At 40.2% G+C, this 18,814-nt stretch overlaps 1 protein-coding gene across 1 annotated transcript in view; it reads left to right on the forward strand.

Annotated features, from left to right (window-relative positions):
* The window catches only part of TRIM44 (tripartite motif containing 44), a 56,924-nt gene extending 44,460 nt beyond the window's left edge, over positions 1-12,464 (forward strand). The window contains exon 3 of the mRNA XM_006864914.1: positions 12,198-12,464. Within this exon, the coding sequence (XP_006864976.1) occupies positions 12,198-12,464 (267 nt within the window). The remainder of the gene's footprint in view (positions 1-12,197) is intronic.
* Positions 12,465-18,814: the final 6,350 nt, after the last annotated feature.

An 18,814-nucleotide genomic window follows, 5' to 3' on the forward strand; every position in this document is an offset into this window, starting at 1 on the left:
GATGCTGGAGATCGCATGATAGAATTCTGCAAAACCAATGATTTGTTCATTTCAAATACCTTTTTTAGACAGCATAAGAAATGGTTATACCCATGGACGTCACCAGATGGAATACACAGAAATGAAATTGACTACATCTGTGGCAAGAGATGATGGAAAAGCTCCCTATCAGTCAAAACATGGCCAGGGGCAGACTGTGGAACAGACCATCAATTTCTCATATGCAAATTCAAACTGAAGCAGAAGAAAATGAAAACAAGTCCATGAGAGCCAAAATATGACCTTGAATTATATGCATATACATATAGAAATCATAGAATATATTATAAGATCCCATGGTGCACAAAATTGCAACAAAGGTAGGGTAAGGAAAAGGGAGTAAAGGATTATAAAGAGCTGCCTCTGACTGGAGACTTGTGAGGATGATGAGAAAGCTGGTTTGAAGAAGAGACAAAATGTCTCTTACTCTGTGCTTCTCAACACCCCGTTGTAAAACCCAAGCAAGTCTTCTAAACAGATTGTCAGGAATTTTTAACATCAGTGAGAGGGATCGTAATGGGACTTTGCTTATGGCCCCTGTTCGCTATGTTTTGAGGCTGTTGGGTAAATTTTCAGACCCGAAGAGTGGACAGTTGTTTAACTCAGTAGTGGCTGTTCTACTCCAGACAAAAGAAGACAAAAGAAATGGGAGTTGCCCCTTGAAAAACGGCTCTGTCCTCTGTGTTGATGAAGCTCTTTGCTGGAGGCTGTATGGAAGCCCTGACTTTGTGCTTCCCCACCTGACCATTTCTGCGGACACTGGCAGACTGGGAGGACATTGCTGTGGGAGGAGGACAGCGTGCAGCATCTGACTAAGTTCCATTCCCCATATTTTGATACTTCTCTTAGAACAGGGGCTATACAGACAAGGAAGAAGTACAAATGAACTTTTTGACCTTTGGAGTGAAGTATTCAGAACACTGTTTTCATGCAGTGTATCATTTTCTTAGTAAATTTTAGGGGAGGCACCTTTAAATTGTACAGGAAATTTTGCTAATAGAACAAGTATTTCTGAAATCTCCAATCATTGTAGTCTGGATGTTTTTCTTTTAACCTAGCTTCCTGCTCCTGACCCTATTCCATCCTTCTCTGCCTACCTCAGACACACTTTTTTAGAATAAATTCTCTCTTAACCCTTGATGTTTTCTGTCTATCATGAATGTTTTTATAACATGCAATATAATTGTTAAGTGCCACCGAGTCTTTTCCAATAGCCACCCTGTATGTGGGTCCTAAAGAGTGGCTGGTGAGTTTGAACTACCAACCTTGAGGTTCATACCAGCCTTGTGGGTTCAGTGTTTATCCTTCAGTGCCACCCCAGGACAGAACAGTGAATAAAGCCTTGGTTTTCTACAGCTGTTGTTTTTTTGTTAGGTGCCATGGAGCTGGTACCGACTCATAGCTACCCAGTGCACAACAGAATGGAATACATCCCGTTCCTGGGCACACCTCGCTATCATTGCTACGCCTAAGCCTATCGCTGCCACTACTGTGCCAATCCATCTCATTGGGGGTCTTCCTTTTTTTCTCCGAACCTCAACTTTACCAAACATGATATTCTTCTCCAGTGACTGGTCCCTCCTGATAGTATGTTCAAAATATGAGTAAATTTTGCCCATCCTGGCTTTCAAGGAGCACTCTGGATGTACTTCTGCCAACACAGATTTGTTTGTTCTTTTGGCAGTTCATGGTACTTTTAACATTCTTCTCCACCACCGTAACTCAAATGCAGGCCAGCTAGCTAGGAGTTAATGGCATCCAGCCCATGTCAAACACATTGAGTGGATGTTGTTTGTAAAGATAAGCTCTTAATTCTTAAAAGGCTTTATGTTTTTAATTATGTATGTATAGTGCCAATCTGCAAGTCCCCTTGGGTCTGACCTAACTTGGAAATACTAACTACAGGAATGTATGCAAAGTGCCATGGGCTGAGATTTAACTCTTCAGGTACAAATCCTATTATCCCAAGATTCATTTGTGGGACAGTGGGGAAGATGAGGCTCACAAGAGAAGCAGCCTGTTAACTGAGGAAACATTTCAATTAAGAAAAAATGCTGTATAAGAACATGATGGCAACAGAAAGAGATCATTAAAAGGAAATAGAACAAAAGACACGGGAGTGAACCAGAGGAGAATTGGTTTCTAAACCTGACTTTATCACTGCATTTCTCTGGGGCATTTTTTTCTTTTCTTTTAATCTAGAAGTTTAGACTCAGCTTTAATGAGAACATCCAGATGTTTACTAGTTATTTCTGACCATTCAGAAATAAGCTTCCCCTAAAAACTAGCCATAAAACGTAAACAGCATTTTGCCTTGGTGTAACTATATTAAGATAGATGATCTTACTTGTAACAAGGGCCTGAAGATTTCAACAACTCTGAGGCAGTCAGTTGACCAAAAGAAGAACCCTCCTTCTAAATTACCTGTGCCTGGAGAACCAGGTCCCTCAGGTGAGATTGTCCTGGGAACCCCTACCAAGGCCCTAGGAAGCACTTTAGTGGGCGGGGCTAATTACTGCTGCTTTTCAAAAAAGAGTTCACTTTTGGTGTTTTGGTTAGTTGCCTCTGACTCCTTGCGACCACATTTGTGCAGAGTAGAATTGCTCCATAGAGTTGTTAAAGCTGTGACCATTCAAAAGCAAAGAGCCAGACCTGTCGTCTCTTGTGGTTAGGTGCTGTCAAGTCCATTGGATTTATAGTGACAACAGAATGTACATCAGAACGAGACACCACTCAGCCTGCACCACCCTCATCAATGTTGCTACCCTTGAACCCGTGGTTGCTGCCACTGTGCTAGTCCTTCTTGTTTTTGGTCTTCCTCTTTTTCATTGTCCCTCCACTTTACCAAGCATGATGCTTTTCTCTTAGTTCTGTTAAATTTGGGGCCTTACATTAATTCTCATCTTTGACTATAGAATTTTCTTTTTATGCAACACTGTATGTATTTATAGTTAGCAGTATGAAGCTATAGCTCTCACCTTGGGGGAGCTAGAGTCCTAGGAAACTCAGTAGAAAATAACGTCTGTGGCTCCCAGATTAACCGTCATGAAGGGTACATGAAGGGCCTGCCGCTCTTGGAGAACGGCACAGCTTTTAGAAAAATGGAGTTTTGGTGGCAAGGAGGTGAAGTGAAATCTGAAGGGAGTTTTTAAATCTGTTTCACTCCTGCTCTGGACATGCGCTTTTTCCAGAGTACCCCACAACCTACTACACACTCAGCCTTCCAGGGCATCTGTCCGTTGGACTTGAATTTGAACAGATGTCATTATCAGAAGTTTGTATTTTCCTTTGGGGACTAGGTTGGGAAACACTTCCTTGCTAGTTGTTGTTGGATGCTGTTGAGTCAGTTCTGACCTGTGTACCCTAAGCACAATAGAACCAAACCACTGCCGGGCCCTGCATCTTCCTCACAGTCTTTGTTACGTTTGAGCTCATTGTTGGAACCACTGTATCAATCCATTTTGTTGGTGATCTTTCTCTTTTTTTGCTGTCAACTTTACCACACATGTTGTCTTTCTCCAGGGACTGGTCACTTCTGATAACATGTCCAGAGTATATGAGATGAGGTCTTGTCATTCTAGCTTTTACGCTGTACTTCTTAAAAGACAGATTTGTTCATTCTTCTGACAGTTCATGGTATAGTCAATATTTTTCACTAGCATGTGATTCAAATGCATCAATTATTCGGTTTTTCTTACTTATTGTTCACCTTTTGCATGCATATGAGGCAATAGAAAAATATCATGGCTTGGGTCAGGTGCAGTTTAGTCCTTAAACTATTATCTTATTTTTTGAACACTTTAATGAGATCTTTTGCAGCAGATTTGTATAATACAATATGTTGTTTGATTTCTTGACTCCTGCTTCCATGAACATTGATTGTGAATTCAAGTAAAATGAAATCCCTGACAACTTCAATCTTTTCTCCATTTATGATGATGTTCCTTATTGATCCAGCTGTGAGGATTTTAATTTTTTTTACATTGAGGTGTAGCCTATACTGAAGGCTGTGGGCTTTGATCATCATCTGCATATCCTAGTTTGTGAATGAGTCTGCCTCAAATCCTGATGCCACATTCTTCATGTAATCCAGCTTCTCAGATTATTTGCCCAGCATACAGATTGAATAATTATGGTGAAAGGATTCAGTCTTGACACACTCCTTTCCTATTTTAAACCACACAGTATCCCCTTCGTTTTTTTGAATGACTGCCTCTTAGTCTATGTGCAGATTTCACTTCATGGGTTTGTTGAATCAATTTAGCTAGTATTCTGTCAATTGGAAGAGCCTTGTTTTTGCCAGTGCTTTCAGTGAAGCTTGGACTTTTTTCTTCAGTATCATCAGTTCTTGGTCATATGCTACCTCTTGAAATGGTTGAACGTTGACCAGTTTGTTTTGATACAGTGACTTTGTGTATTCCTTACATCTTTCGATGCTTCCTCCATTGTTCAATTTTTGCCAAATGAATCCTTCGACATTGCAACTCGAGACTGAACTTTTTCATTTTTTCTTCGTTTTTTTTTTAGCTTGAGAAATGTTTAATGTGTTCTTCACTTTTGGGTTTCTAATGCCAATTTTTTGCATATTTCGTTATAACACTTTTAATTTTTTGCTGCCCTTTGAAGTTTTCTGTTTATTTCAGTATTCCTCTCATTTGATTTAGCCTATTTTATGTTCAAGCACAAGTTTCAGGTCTCTTCAGAGATAATCCACTTTGGTGTCTTCTGCCTTTTTAAATGACCTTTTGCTTTCTTCATGTATGATATCCTTAATGTCATCCCACAAATCCTTTGGTCATTAATCTTCACTGTGTCAAATCTGTTCTTGAGATGGTCTCTGACTTCAGGTGGAATATACTCTAGGTTGTGCTCTGGCTCTATGGACTTGTTTTCATTTCTTAAGCTTCAGCTTTAACTTGCATATGAGCAGCTGATGATCTATTCTTTATTTGGTCTCTGGCCTTGTTCTAACTGATGATACCAGACTTCTCGCTCATCTCTTTCCACAGATGTAGTCAGTTTCATTCTTGTCCATTCCATCGGTGATGTTCATGGGTCTAGTTGCTGTTTATGTTCTTGGGAAATGATATTTGCAGTGAATAAGTTGTTGGCCTTGCAAGATTTGATCGTGCACTCTGCAGCATAGTTTCTGTCACCAAGATCATATTTTCCAACTGCTGATCCTTCTTCTTTGTTTCCAACTCGCACATTCCAGTCACCACTAATTACCAATGCATCATGATTACATGTTTAATCAATTTCAGAATGCAGAGTTTGGTAAAAATTTTCAATTCATCTTTGGCATTAATGGTTGATGGGTAAATTTGAATTATAGTTGTATTAGCTTGTTTTCCTTGTAGGCATTTGAATAGTATCCTATCACTGATACCGGTATTCCTCAAGATAGATCTTGAAATGTGTTTCTGATGATGAATGCCATTCCTCTTCAATTTGTCATTCAGTCATAACAGACCGTATGCTTGTCCAATTCAAAATGACCAATACTACTCTGTTTCAGTTCACTAATACCTAGATGTTGATCTTTATATGTTCCATTTTATTTTTTACAACTTCCAATTTTCCTCAATTTATACTTTGTACATTCCATGTTCTGATTATTACTGGATGTTTTCAGATGTTTCTTATTTTGAGTTATTCCATCAGCAAATGAAGGGTCTCCAAAACCTTGTTCCATCTATGTCATTAAGGTCAACTCTACTTTCAGGATGCATCTCTTCCCCAGTTTTTTTAAGTGCATTGCAGCCTAATGGGTTCATCTTCTGGCATTACCAGACAGTGATCTGCTGCTGCTATTCATCAGGTTTTCAGTGACCGATTTTTTTAGAAGTAGACTGCCATGTGCTTCTTCCTAGTCTGTCTTAGACTCTCCGTTGAAACCTGTCCACTCTGGGTGAACCTGCTGGTATTTGAAGTACTGGTGGTATAGTTTTCCAGCATCACAGCAGTATGTAGTTTATCACAGTAGGACAAACTGACAGACAGTTGGTGGGTTGGTTAGTTAATACTCTTAATGGAAAAATAAAGTGAGAAGGCAAAACAATTTTGTAGAGGGGATCATTCTGCCTTCAATTTGCATTTGTGGCCTTTTACATAATATAAAGACTCATGTTGAAAGTCTATATAAAGTAATGGGAAATAGAGAATTTAATTTTGAAAAAAACCATCATTTACCTCCTGCAGTCAAGTTCACACCTTTCTTGACTCTGATGTCAGCTTTCCTAACTTGGAACCCGTGTGTGTGTGTGTGTGTGTGTGTGTGTGTGTGTGTGTGTGTGTGTGGTGTAGTAAAATAGGTTGCAAGTCAGTTCTTATTAAGATCGCTAATTTTAGAGTTTCTCAGGGCATTCAGATAAGTTTCTTAACTGAAATTTGCAGATTTGGTTTCTGAAAGAAAAACCTAGATCTGTAAGAAATAGACCTAATTTAATGCAAAGACAGAGATCCACAGATAAATGATCATCATGAGGGATAATAGCCCTGAAATATACACTCTAAAAATAAGAAGGAATTTCATAAATAATCACAAATCACAGTTCTCATCCGGATACAGAATTTGCAGATGCATTAATAACATCCAACACTCCCCTCCCTTTTTCTGGCACAAGGGAGGGCCCCTGTGGAGAGTGTATCAATCCCTGAGGGCTTGCTGCACTTAGCCACTTGAGGTGTCTGAGCTGACACAGGCCATGTGGGCCCTTTTTCCATTGACTTTGCAGTGTTACAAAAGCTCCTTAAGGTATCAAGTCTCTTTTAGCTTGTAAGAGTCTAATTTAAAATGGTTCATCTCAAAGGAGGGTGAAAATGGTTGTACAACTTGAAGAATGTAATCCATTCATTGAGTTGGACCTGTAGAAACTGTGGAATTGGTGTACTGTATTCCCTACTCCCACTCCAAAATAGCACATTTTATGCTAGAACTGTCTGCTTATTTTCATCATTTCCAGGCATTATATGTGTGGGCATATTATTTATTTACATGGGTGATTTATTTGCAGAAAAATATATGTTTTGCTGTATATATTCTCAACAACAACAACAGAAATGATACGGTGGGTTAATGCTGTCATTCTGGGTACCTGTGGTATGTATAGGAAAAACCCCAGTAATATAGGGTTTGGTCTTATCCTCTGGTTTCAGCCATCCAATGGAGGTCTTAGAATGCATCCCCATGGATAAGAACGGATTACTGTACTCATAAAATAAAAACATGGTAGTAGGAAACACCGATAAAGTACCGTTATTTGCAAGATTTGTAGTTGACAAGTTCTTACTTTGCTCGTTTCTCACATTTATCTTTCTTATTCCTGAGCCAAGTCATATTGTGTTTGGTCTACACAGTTGCTATTGGAGGTTATGATAGTTTTTAATTGGAATTAGTTAACCAAAATACAAAAGTCAGGAGAATTCATATAAAAACTGAGATTTTCATTCTTTTTCGTTTTGGCAAATCAGGACCTTCATTTTTCCATGGCAACAATCATCTGTAACTGAGCCCCTCTTGCTCCTTCAGATTATAGGCATAAACTATTTACCTTTCTACTCTCTCCCCTGGCCTGCTTCATGCATGTAGATTCTTGGGTAGGGAAGACTTAAATGGCACTGTCCAGGAAAGCCTGAGAACTTAGATCCAAACTAGGCCAGACTCTACATCCACAAGTTCAGACTGACAGGAGCTGGCATGACAGCAGAAATTCCCAGTGGCACCTCTCCATAGTCAGATGGCTTGTTTTTGTAGATTACAAGCTGACCTTGGCCAGCAATCAGGAGAGGAATGATAGGGATCAACTTTCCTGGGAAGCTCCGCATCATCAGCCAAAATAAGGCCATAGAAATGCTTTGGAACAGATCATCAATTGCTTATACACAAGTTCAGGCTAAAGCTGGAGAAAACTAAAACAAGTCCATGAGAGCCAAAATATTACCTTCAGTATATCCCATCTGAATTTAGAGACCATCTATAGAATAGATATGATATATTAGATACTAATGACTGAGGGCCAGAAGAGTTTGGGTATGACATCAAGAACATCATACAGGAAGAAAGCAATAGGTCATTAAAAGTATGGGAACCAACTTGACTGCACTTAACAAACCAGTCTTCAACTTTGTGTCATGCTCTCCCCTATCCTCATATCTAGTTAGAATCAGCTGAAAGTGTTGATGGAAGATACAGATCTGGGCTGGCTGTACCCATTTTGCATGGCCATTTGGTTTTAAGCCATGCCGTTGCCCTTCTTGGATTCTGCTGAGCAGATCCATATGCATTCGTAGGATGCGTGTAGGATGCGCTCCAAGGGGTAGGGAGGTGTCCACTTACTTAGGCACCCCATCTAGTCACCAGAGTGGAGGTGCACAAACAGTGAGAGACCAATGAACAGACAAATAAAAAAAGAATGCCCACAGTTTGTATTCCTCCAATTCCTGGAGCCTTGTCTTGTGCCAATGCCTTCAGTGCAGTTTAGCCTTCTTCCTTCAGTACCATCAGGTCTTGGTCTTATGGTACGTCTTGCACTGAGTGAACATTGACCAATTCTTTTTTTTTTCTCCCAACTTTTTATTGGGAATTGAGTGAAGCCAAGGTCATCAGTTTGACATTCAACAAATAATACACTGTTTCATCTCAATGATTGCAATTGCTTCCTTGCAACGTGAGTTGTGTTATTTCCTCCCTGTGATTCCTATTTCTAGTCCACCCTCCTTCCTATCCTTTTTTAACTTTGTCCTTAGGTAAATGTTGCCCCTTTGATCCTGGATGATTGACCATTTCATGGTGGGCATACCACATTAGTGTTGTTGTCCCCCGTATATACCTGTCTACTGCTTGGCTTAAATTGGGCCACAAGTGTGAGTTCTATTCCAGATCGGAAAGGTCGCCAAGAGCCATAGTCTTGGGTTCCTCCAGTCTCTGACCAGTAAGTCTGGTCTTTTTTAAAAATAATTTTGCATTTTCATCTACATTTTCTCCCATTTTGTTCTAATATAATTCCTTTCAGAGCAGTTGGTGGTGGTAGCTGGGCACCATCTAGTTCTTCTGGTTGCAGGATCGTCAACCAATATTTCTGGTACAGTGACTTTGTGTATTCCTTCCATCTTCTCTTGATGCTTTCTGTGTCATTTAATATTAATATTTATTTAATTTAATATAATAAAATCCTTCAGTATTGCAACTTGAGGTGAGGTTTGAATTTATTCTTCAACTCTTTTAGTTTGAAAAATGCTCATCATGTACTTCCTTTTGGTTTTCTAATTCTAGGTTTTTGTATATTTCATTATAATATTTGACTTCATTTTCTTGAGCTGCCCTGTTCAGCACTTTCTTCATCATTTCTTCCAGTTGCTTCCACTTCTCTATAGTCAAGAGCAAGTTACAGTCTCTTCTGCTATACAACATTGTGATCTGTCCTTTCTTTCCTAACATTTTAATGATCTTTTGATGTTCTTGATGTCATCCCATAGCTCTTCTGGTCTTTGGTCATTAGTGTCTAATGCATCCAATCTGTTCTTGAGATGGTCTCTAAATTCAGTTTATCTGGTGTGGTGCTGCGGGCTAACGTGTCAGACTGCAAAGTCATTTGAACTGCAAGGTTGATGGTTGAAGCTCACCAGCTGCTCCTTGGAAACCCTATACAGGGGTCACTATGGGTCGGAATTGACTCAGTGGCACTTCACAACAATAGCATACTTAATCAGGGTTATATTTTGGCTCTTGTGGAGTTGTTTTAATTTTCGTCATCTTCAGCCTGAACTTGTGTATGCCACAGTCAGCCCTTGGCCGTATTTTAGCTGATGTTATTGAGCTTTTCCATCATTTCTTCACACAGATGTCTATTTGACTCCTGTGTATTTCATCTGGTGAGGTCCACATGTATAGTGAGTCACTTTTTATGTTGTTGAAAAAGTATTTTCAGTGAGTAAGTCATTGGGCTTGCAAAATTCTATCATGTCATCTCTATCATCATTTCTGTCACCAAGGCCAGATTTTCCAACTATTGATTGTTCCTCTTTGTTTCCAACTTTGGCATTCCAGTCACCTGCAATTATAAATTCATCATGATTGCATGTTTGACCAAGAAGCTGTCCGAATCCTTTAATTTCATCACCATTTGCTTTAGTGGTTGGTGTGTAACTTTGAATAATAATAGTAGTAATTGGTCTTCTTTGTAGGCGTAGGGGTATTATCCTGGCACAGACAGCATTGTACTTCAAGATAAATCTTGAAATGCTCTTTTTGATGAAGAATATAACACCATTCCTCTTCAGTTTTTGTTTCTGGCATAGTCGGTCATATGATTATCCAATTAAAAATGGCCAAGACCAGTCCATTTCAGCTCACTAATGCCAAGGATAACGGTGTATGGTGGCTCTGTAGGATAAAAACTGACTGTGAGATAAGTGGTTCGAGCCCACCTGCTGCTCCATGGGAGAAAGATGGGATTTATAGCCTCGGAAACTCTGTACAGAGCCTCTATGAATCAGAACTACTCAGTGACGCTAAACAACAACAAATGCTTAGGATATCAATCTTTATGTGTTCCATTTCATTTTTCATGACTTACAGTTTTCCTAGATTCATACTTAGTACATCCCACCTTCTGATCATTAATGGATGTTTATAGCTGTTTCTTCTCATTTTGAGTTGAACCTCATCAGCAAATAAAGGTCCCGAAAACTTTACTTCATCCATGTCATTATAGTCAACTATACTTGGAGGCTTTCTGCTCCCGTAAAGATTTACACCCTCGGAAACCCTGTACAGGGTCGCTATGGGTCGGAACCGACTCGATGGCATTTAACAACAACAACAATACTTGGAGGAGACAGCTCTTCCCACTTGTATTTTGAGTGCTTTCCAACCTGAGTGGCTCATCTTCCCGCTCTAAATCAGACAGTATTGTGCTGTCAGTGGCTAACCATTCAGAAGGGATCTGCTTCTCCTCCTTCCTAATCTTTCTTAATCTGGAAGTGTTGCTCAAACGTATCCACCATGGGTGACCATGCAGCTTCCAGTGTCACAGCAACACATTAGCCAACATAGTACGACATGTTGACAGATGAGTGATGGAGCAATAATAATAGTAAACATTAAAGATTACTGTAAGTCTGACTGGGCAGTGACAGTTCATTGATGAGAATTCTCGCTTTCCTTTGGAACATCTGGGCTCAATTCCTGGCCAATGACACTCATGTGCAGCCTCCACCTGTCTGTCACTGGAGACTTGTTTGTTGCTATGATGTTGGATAGGTTTCAGCAGAATTTCCTGACTCAGATGGACTAGAAAGAAAGGCCTCGTGCTCTACTTTCAAAAATCAGCCAGTGGAAACCCTTTGGATCACCATGTTCTGATCCCATTGGGCAGAGATGGTCGTAAATCAAGGGCTGACTGGATGGTTGCTAGCAACAACACAATAAACTTGACACTGGGCTTAGAGCCTTCTTACATTATTATGATTATTTTAATTGTTAATTCTTACAACACTATTCCTTACAACACTATTGTTGCTGTTTGCTGCTGCTGTCCAGTGTACCCTTGGTTCATGGTGACCCTACGTACAACAGAAAGGGGCACTGTCCAGTTCTGTACCATTCTTATGATTTTGTGTGGATTGGACTCTGCCTTAGCCAAGTGTTTGTTTTTTAATTGTATGTCTTTTTTTATTTGCATGCCACGTGGATTTCCATATCTTGTCCATCCAGACGTACTTTTTGAAAGAAAAGCTTGCAATATACATGAAAAAACAAAAACCCAGCCATTTAAACCCTATGAAGGACAAGTCTACTCTGACATACGTGGGGTCACTGTGAGTTACAGCTGAGTTGACAATAATTGATTCCTGAATACTATATTATAATTTCCTCTAAAACCAGTGATGTTTTATTCATGTAAAAATTCATATCAGAAGTAAAAAGGCAGGATGAAGAATTACTTTCTGAAGAACGTAAAGGACAAAAAGATGAACAGGAAACATTCAAAGCGATTAGGGTAGCATTGTTTGAGGATATTCCAACACATTCAGGATGAACTAGGAGCCATGGTTTGTATTTTGTCCAAGATTGCCTAGCATATAGCAATAGCTGTTGACTTTGTGCGTGTATATGTGTGTGTATATGACTCCTTCTTCTTGTCTCTGTTCTACAGGTAACTCGGGACCAAATGAAGGTGTTTATACAGCAGGAATTTAAGAAAGTTCAGAAGGTGATTGCTGATGAGGAACAGAAGGCTCTTCATCTAGTGGACATTCAGGAAGCCATGGCCACAGCTCATGTGACTGAGATTTTGGCAGACATCCAGTCCCACATGGATAGGTTGATGACTCAAATGGCCCAAGCTAAGGACCAACTTGATACCTCTAATGAATCAGCTGAGCCAAAGGCAGAGGTAATGGAGAATGCCCACAATTATTAGTAGATGAAGAAATTGGAAGAAATGACTGCTGATTGTTAGTTCTAGTAATGCTTCCTCGTGGTCCCTGAAAATGAATTGAAAGCTTCCATAGAGTTTGTGTGTTGACACTGGTATGTAAACCAGTACAGAAGTTTTGGCCTGCACCCAGTGACTGGGTCTGGCAAGGTAATTATCCACCATTATGTGAAGGACTATGGTCAGTGGGACAGATATTAGTCTCAGTTACAGAGGAAAGTCAGAAATTGCAGCCAGAGAAAAGGCAATTGACAGGTACAGGGGGCAGAAGAGTCTATAATAAAGTCATCATAGGACTAGGCTGAAGGAGGATAGATCAGGAAGTAGAGCATGAGGCTGACCAGAATGGAAGAAAAGGGAACATCAAGCTAGTTTTTATTTGGCACCAATGGCATAAATTGGGGGGCATAGCTTAGATGATGAGCCATGTAGGATAGGGCATTATGAAGATCGAAAAAAAAAAAAAAAAGGACAGTATGAACAAAGGACACAGGTAAATGTTGAGTCATTGTACATATGTTAGTCATTGTATTCATTATTAAGGAGCCTTGGTGGTACAGTGAGTTAAGTGTTGGATTGTGCAGAAAATGTGCACCACACCTTCCCTCCCAGGACACACTGTACTTCTCAATTGGGCTCACTAATCCCATGCAATGGCCACACCATACTCAGACACCATATTCCCAGTTATGGGGTTACAGTTCAGGGTCACAAATGCTCAGGACCCAGTTGTTCCAGTCAGCTTCTGATAAATGCCTACAGGACACACCACTCCACTATAAACCTCATCTGAAGGTACTCAGCTCTAGCTCCATGGGTCAGCAAATGTAGCTCTTCCACTTAAATGCCTGGTACCACTCCACTGTACAAGCAAACTTCCTGCCCAGAGTCACTCAGCTTTACTCACTGCATGGGCTGGCAAGTCCATTGCTCTATCTCATGCTCTGGCTCTTGGTTCTCTTCTGCTCCTCTGCCACTCCTCCAGTTGGGTCGAGGAGGTTCGCTGCTCAGGGATCTCAGGGTCCATAGGACGCATTCCCCTCCTGGCTGTTTGATAATCATGAGATTATACCCTCTCCTGCTTCTGAGATGACTCATTTTAAGCCCGTGCTAGAGTTCAAGTTTTTACATTACAGTGAACTCTGTTAACATCCACAGCTGAATCATGGCAGCCTATCAGTATCTTCTCCCATCTTCTCTTACCCAGACCCAGTAGACCAGAAATGTTTGGTGGCGGTTACAGACCACGGCTAGAAGAGACATTAGATAATTCACTACACCACAGGCTGCAAACTCCCCATCTGTTCCACAGGAAAATGATGAGGCAGTCTCTGAAATCCTATGGAGAAGTTCTCTGTCCTATAGAGTTTACTGAGTCAAAATTGACTTGATGTCAGTGCGTTCTGGGTAGTCATTATTACTTAATGACAGGAATAAAAACACCGCAGGCATTTTACCAAGCTGGTTCACTTGTAACTCAAGCATTTAGAACCTATTTCTAACAAATAGTTTAAGGCAGCCATTTAAAAATGATAGAAAACGAATACATATTTCAGCCACTTAGAAGATGTTCATCAGCATTATGTTGAAAATTCAGGTCAAAACTAAACTAGATAGATTTAGTTTAGACACTTCTATAAGAAACCCGAAGGCAGTCCTCTGTGGTTTCAGTTAGCTCAGCCTTACCTGCCAGTCTTGCTTTGGTCCAAGAGAGCCTGGCCAGAGAATAAACCAGCTAATTGAGTGTCCAGGTGTCATTCAGGAGGCAGGCATTGTCCAAGGTGCCCTGACAGGAAATGCAAGAGACCATTGGACAGTTACCTACTGCTCATCCAGTGTTCTAGATTACATTTCTCAGTGTGTGTGAAAGAATAGCTCTTGTTCTTTTCATACATCCTTCCCAGAATTCAGAATGTGTGCCTAGATAAGCTTCTAGGTAGGGATTAGAGTGGTTTATGTTTATCATTTCATTTAACCCCTACATCAGTTTTACATCAGGATCTCTGTGTCACAGATGGGGTAGTATCTCAATAGATGTTGATACACATCCCTGCTCTATCTGTGGGAAGTCTTAGGAGAATCAGTATTCTCAACTACTTTGCATTCGGAATACTTTTTGCATGTTGAGCAATCACTTCATGTTTATTTATGAATATGTGTGTGTGTGTGTGTGTGTGTGTGTATGGTGGTGGCGTGCTGTAGAGTTGGTTTCGACTCATAGTGACCCTGCCTAAGTTTTCCGAGGCTGTAAATCTTTACGGGAGCAGAAAGACTCAGCTCTCTCCCACGGAACAACTAGTAGTTTTGAACAGCTGACCTGGAGGTTAATGGCCCGACTCATAACCACTATGCTACCAGAGCTCCTTATATATGTATGTGTACATATCAATGGCATAACTGTAACCCCAGTTCTCCTCAGATTGGATCCCCATATTTAGTCTATAATTAGTTTCTTTTCAAAAATAAAAATATAACTAGAGCTATATTCCCTTCTCTCTTACTTTCATTTCAAATAATGTATCTAGTCCTTTCCTACCATTAACCATCCTGTAAGCACCTGAACTGCACAGTGCTTGTTAACTCTGATGGGATTACTCTTGGGGATGCAAGAACTGACAGGCCTAAGGACCAAGCCTGTGAACAAAATAAGCTATTTAAAGAAGAAGTAGCATTCAGCTGGCTAGAGCTCTTACAAAGAGCTGTTATCATCTTAATAGTCTCTTGTTCCAGCTAATCTGGTAACTTATTGGTCAAAGCAAATTTCTAGTACATCTCTTGCACTCAACAGAGGAATTCAGTAAAGATGGGAAATTTTATGGTCTTAATTCCATTCTAACAGAGCCTTTGTTTTTTCAGTCCTCTTTCCTCCTCTTTATATATTATGGAATTTTTTGTGTGTTTTAAAAATCATTTGCATTGTGAATTTGGTCAAAAGATCCTCTCCAATATTTTATTATGAAAAATTCTAAAACATAAGCAAAATTGAAAGTCTTTTACAGCTCTACCACTAACATTTTACTGTGGGTTTGGCACATTACACATCTAGCAGTCTTTCCAACCTTCCATTCATCAATCCATCTTTATCAATGCATTTAAAAGCAAATTGCGGAGCCCTGATGTCGCACTGTGGGCTAATGTGTCAGACTGCAAAGTCGTTTGAACTGTAAGGTCTGTGGTTCAAGCTCACCAGCTGCTCCTTGGAAACCCTATACAGGGTTGCCATGGGTCAGAATCAACTTGACAGCACTTAACAACAACAACAAAAGCAGATACATCTTGTGGTTCAGAACAAGATGAGCAAAAACATTCATTTTATTCCTCCTCCTAATTATAATACAAATCCCTGGACAAAATATATTAAGTCACTTACCAGAAGATTCTGAACAGATGGTCTACTAACTTGGACCTTGGGGTTTGAGAAACTTCATGGCACTGAGTTCACTGGGGTGTTCTCTTCCTATATGTTCTGGTTTGGATGATAGAGAAGCCTGCCAACCAGAAATAAAGGACCCAACTACAAAAATAAAGCCCCAAGAAAAGCCTGCTCTGTCTAGACAAAGGTCTGGGAAAAGGGCAGCCTGACAGGAGACAGACCTTTTGACCAAACCTGCCTTTTCTGGGGAAAAAAAATAAACAAGCAAAAACTGCTGGACTAAAAGAGCTACACCCCCTGTCTGCTTCAGTGGGCACTCCAGCAGTTGGAGGCAGACAGTGGAAACCTGTTTTTGCCTCCCCACCTGCAGTAACGAGGTGCACTTCATCTCCCACAGAACCTGCTTGTGAAAGTCTGACTTCTACCCCCTCCCGGCACCACTGCCATATGAGTCATGCCCCTCTCTGCTGGAGCCTGTGGCAGAACTCTGACCTCCACCCTTGCCCTGTAACAGTACCTCTTCTTCTGCCCTTTGGAGACTCTGGTTGGGACTATTTAATTTTTGGCCCCCAACCCTGTATTAAGGATCTCCGGTGGTTGAGTCAGTGGGTGGAGTCTTGTTTCTCCCCCTCCCCCCATCTCTGTAGTAATTAGTCTGTCCTCCCTCTCCTACCCAACCAACAGCACTGTGGAGACTGTGGGGCTGGGCTGAATTCTGTCATCTCACTAACAGACTGGGCAGACAAGACTAGCACTGCAGAGACTTTATAAACCACACTGACAATTGAACTGCAGCCTCCAAAAGTGAGTCAGGACTTGCATTCTGAACCTTCACAGGCTGTTGCTGTTGTTGAGAAGGGCCGTTGAATCAGTCCGATTCATAGTGATCCTGCATAGGGTTTCTGAGGAGTGGCTGACTCCTTGCTAAAATAGAAGGCTTAAGTAGAAACCAGAGTTTTATAACAGTATAAGGATGTCCAGGGTACAGTCCAAAATTCCTCTGCAATAACAAAGTGAATAAATAAAGCTTATTGCTTTCTTAATTATTGTGGAATGTTTCAAAAATATAGACACAGCTGAATGTAAAAAGAACACACACACACTAAATTGAAAGACACCCTTGTATATTTGTTTCATTTTTTTCTTCAGATCATATTTTAAATTTTCTTTGTATTAGTAGAAATTCTTCATAGGTATAATGCTGGAATCCTGAATCAAATATTCACATTTAACTTTTACCTCATTGTTATTTCCAAATTCTGTCATTTATAACACTGTAGTGAATCTTTCGTATATAGATTATTTTTGTGACTATTTTAGCCTCATGTCCTTGGGAATAATTAATAAGTTGCAGTATGGGTCTCTCTTGGACTCTTGTACATATTTGCCAACTATCCATAGAACTGTTCTATCAGTATACATTCCCCTCACCTATTTTGAAAATGCCTACTTCACTTTATTTTTGCTTGAATTGAAATATCTTACTGAAAAAATGTTTTGCCAAAGCTAAGTATTAAAAAATGACTTGTCTTTATTTTTATTTACGTGTCCTAAGCATTTCTATCTTTCCTCTATTTTGAGAGAAGAGTACTGAATTTCAGTGAGATAAAAAGTCAGCTGAAATGGGGAAATCATTAAGTATGGTATGTCTTTGTTGTTGTTAGTGTCGTCGAGTGTACTCAGACTCATAGCAACGCTGTATACGATTTCTGAGGAGTGGCTGGTTGGTTTGAACCACTGACCTTGAACCACTAAGCAGTCCAGTGCTTATCCTTCAGTTATTTTAACTCAAAATCTGTCAGTCTTTCCATTCAGAGTCAAGGTTTTCTCTTGGAGACTAAGAGTCCCATGCCATGTTTCTTCCAGATTGCACTGTTGATGGTGTTCAACTCCAGTTTCTTTAAAGAGGGGTGGGGGAATAGTTGAAGGAAACCGAACGCAGAATTCTAAATTCTTGAAATTATTTTAATATTTTGTACATGTCCTACCCCATATCAAAATTGACAGCAATTTTTAAGCAACCCATCTTTATTAAATGATTCCAAAGCGTCCAACTTTGTCTTCATAGAAGAAACTGTTTTCTCTCAGTCTCTTGCTGGTTCATGTGTAACTCATTTTTTGCTGTTTAATTACAACATGTCATTATAATTACAGGTTCAGCCGGCATAAGTAAACTTGAGAACAAATGTTATTTGATTCTTAGAGAACTTACTTTCTATGGGAGGATGTAGAACTGGGAGATTGTACTACAGTATACAGCCTGTCAGTTGAGAACATCCCAGGTTTGGTGAGCATTGTTGTTGTTGTTAAGTACCATCGAGTCGATTCCGACCCATAGAGACCCTGTACAGGGTTTCCAAGGAGCAGCTGGTGAGCTTGAACCACCAAACTTGCAGTTCAAATGACTTTGCAGTCTGACGCTTTAGCGCACAGCGCCACACCAGGACTCCTTGGTGAGCATTAGTCAGTATGTTTTACAGAGAGATTTGGGAGCATTGCTTAATCTAACAAGTCATTCAAATGGAAGTTGGCATTTAATAGACTTTCAGTTCTGATATTCCAATTGTCTGAGACCAAGAACTCACTCACAATGGAGCTAGAAATGAATCTTCATCAATCCTACTTCTGTCTTGCCCTCTCACTTTTCCTTTCTTGAATAATCATTTGTTGTGTCCCTTGTACTATGTTAGGTGCAGTGACTACCGAGATGAATAAAAGACAGTTATTTTGTGAAGGAGATGAAAACCAAAGAAGGAGACGCTATATGGGGCTGTCTTGTTGGTTCTCTATTTGTGGTATTAACCTGGAAGCACACCATACACATGTGGAGGATACAGGGAGATTACCCCATTCAAGCTGTCAGTAAGAATGTTGTTGTTGTTGTCAGGTGCCATCGAGTCGGAACCGACTCATAGCGACCCCATGCACAGCAGAACGAAACAATGCTCGATCCTGGGCCAAC

Source organism: Chrysochloris asiatica, unplaced genomic scaffold, assembly GCF_000296735.1.
Source record: "Chrysochloris asiatica unplaced genomic scaffold, ChrAsi1.0 scaffold00072, whole genome shotgun sequence".
Classification (NCBI taxonomy): domain Eukaryota; kingdom Metazoa; phylum Chordata; class Mammalia; order Afrosoricida; family Chrysochloridae; genus Chrysochloris; species Chrysochloris asiatica.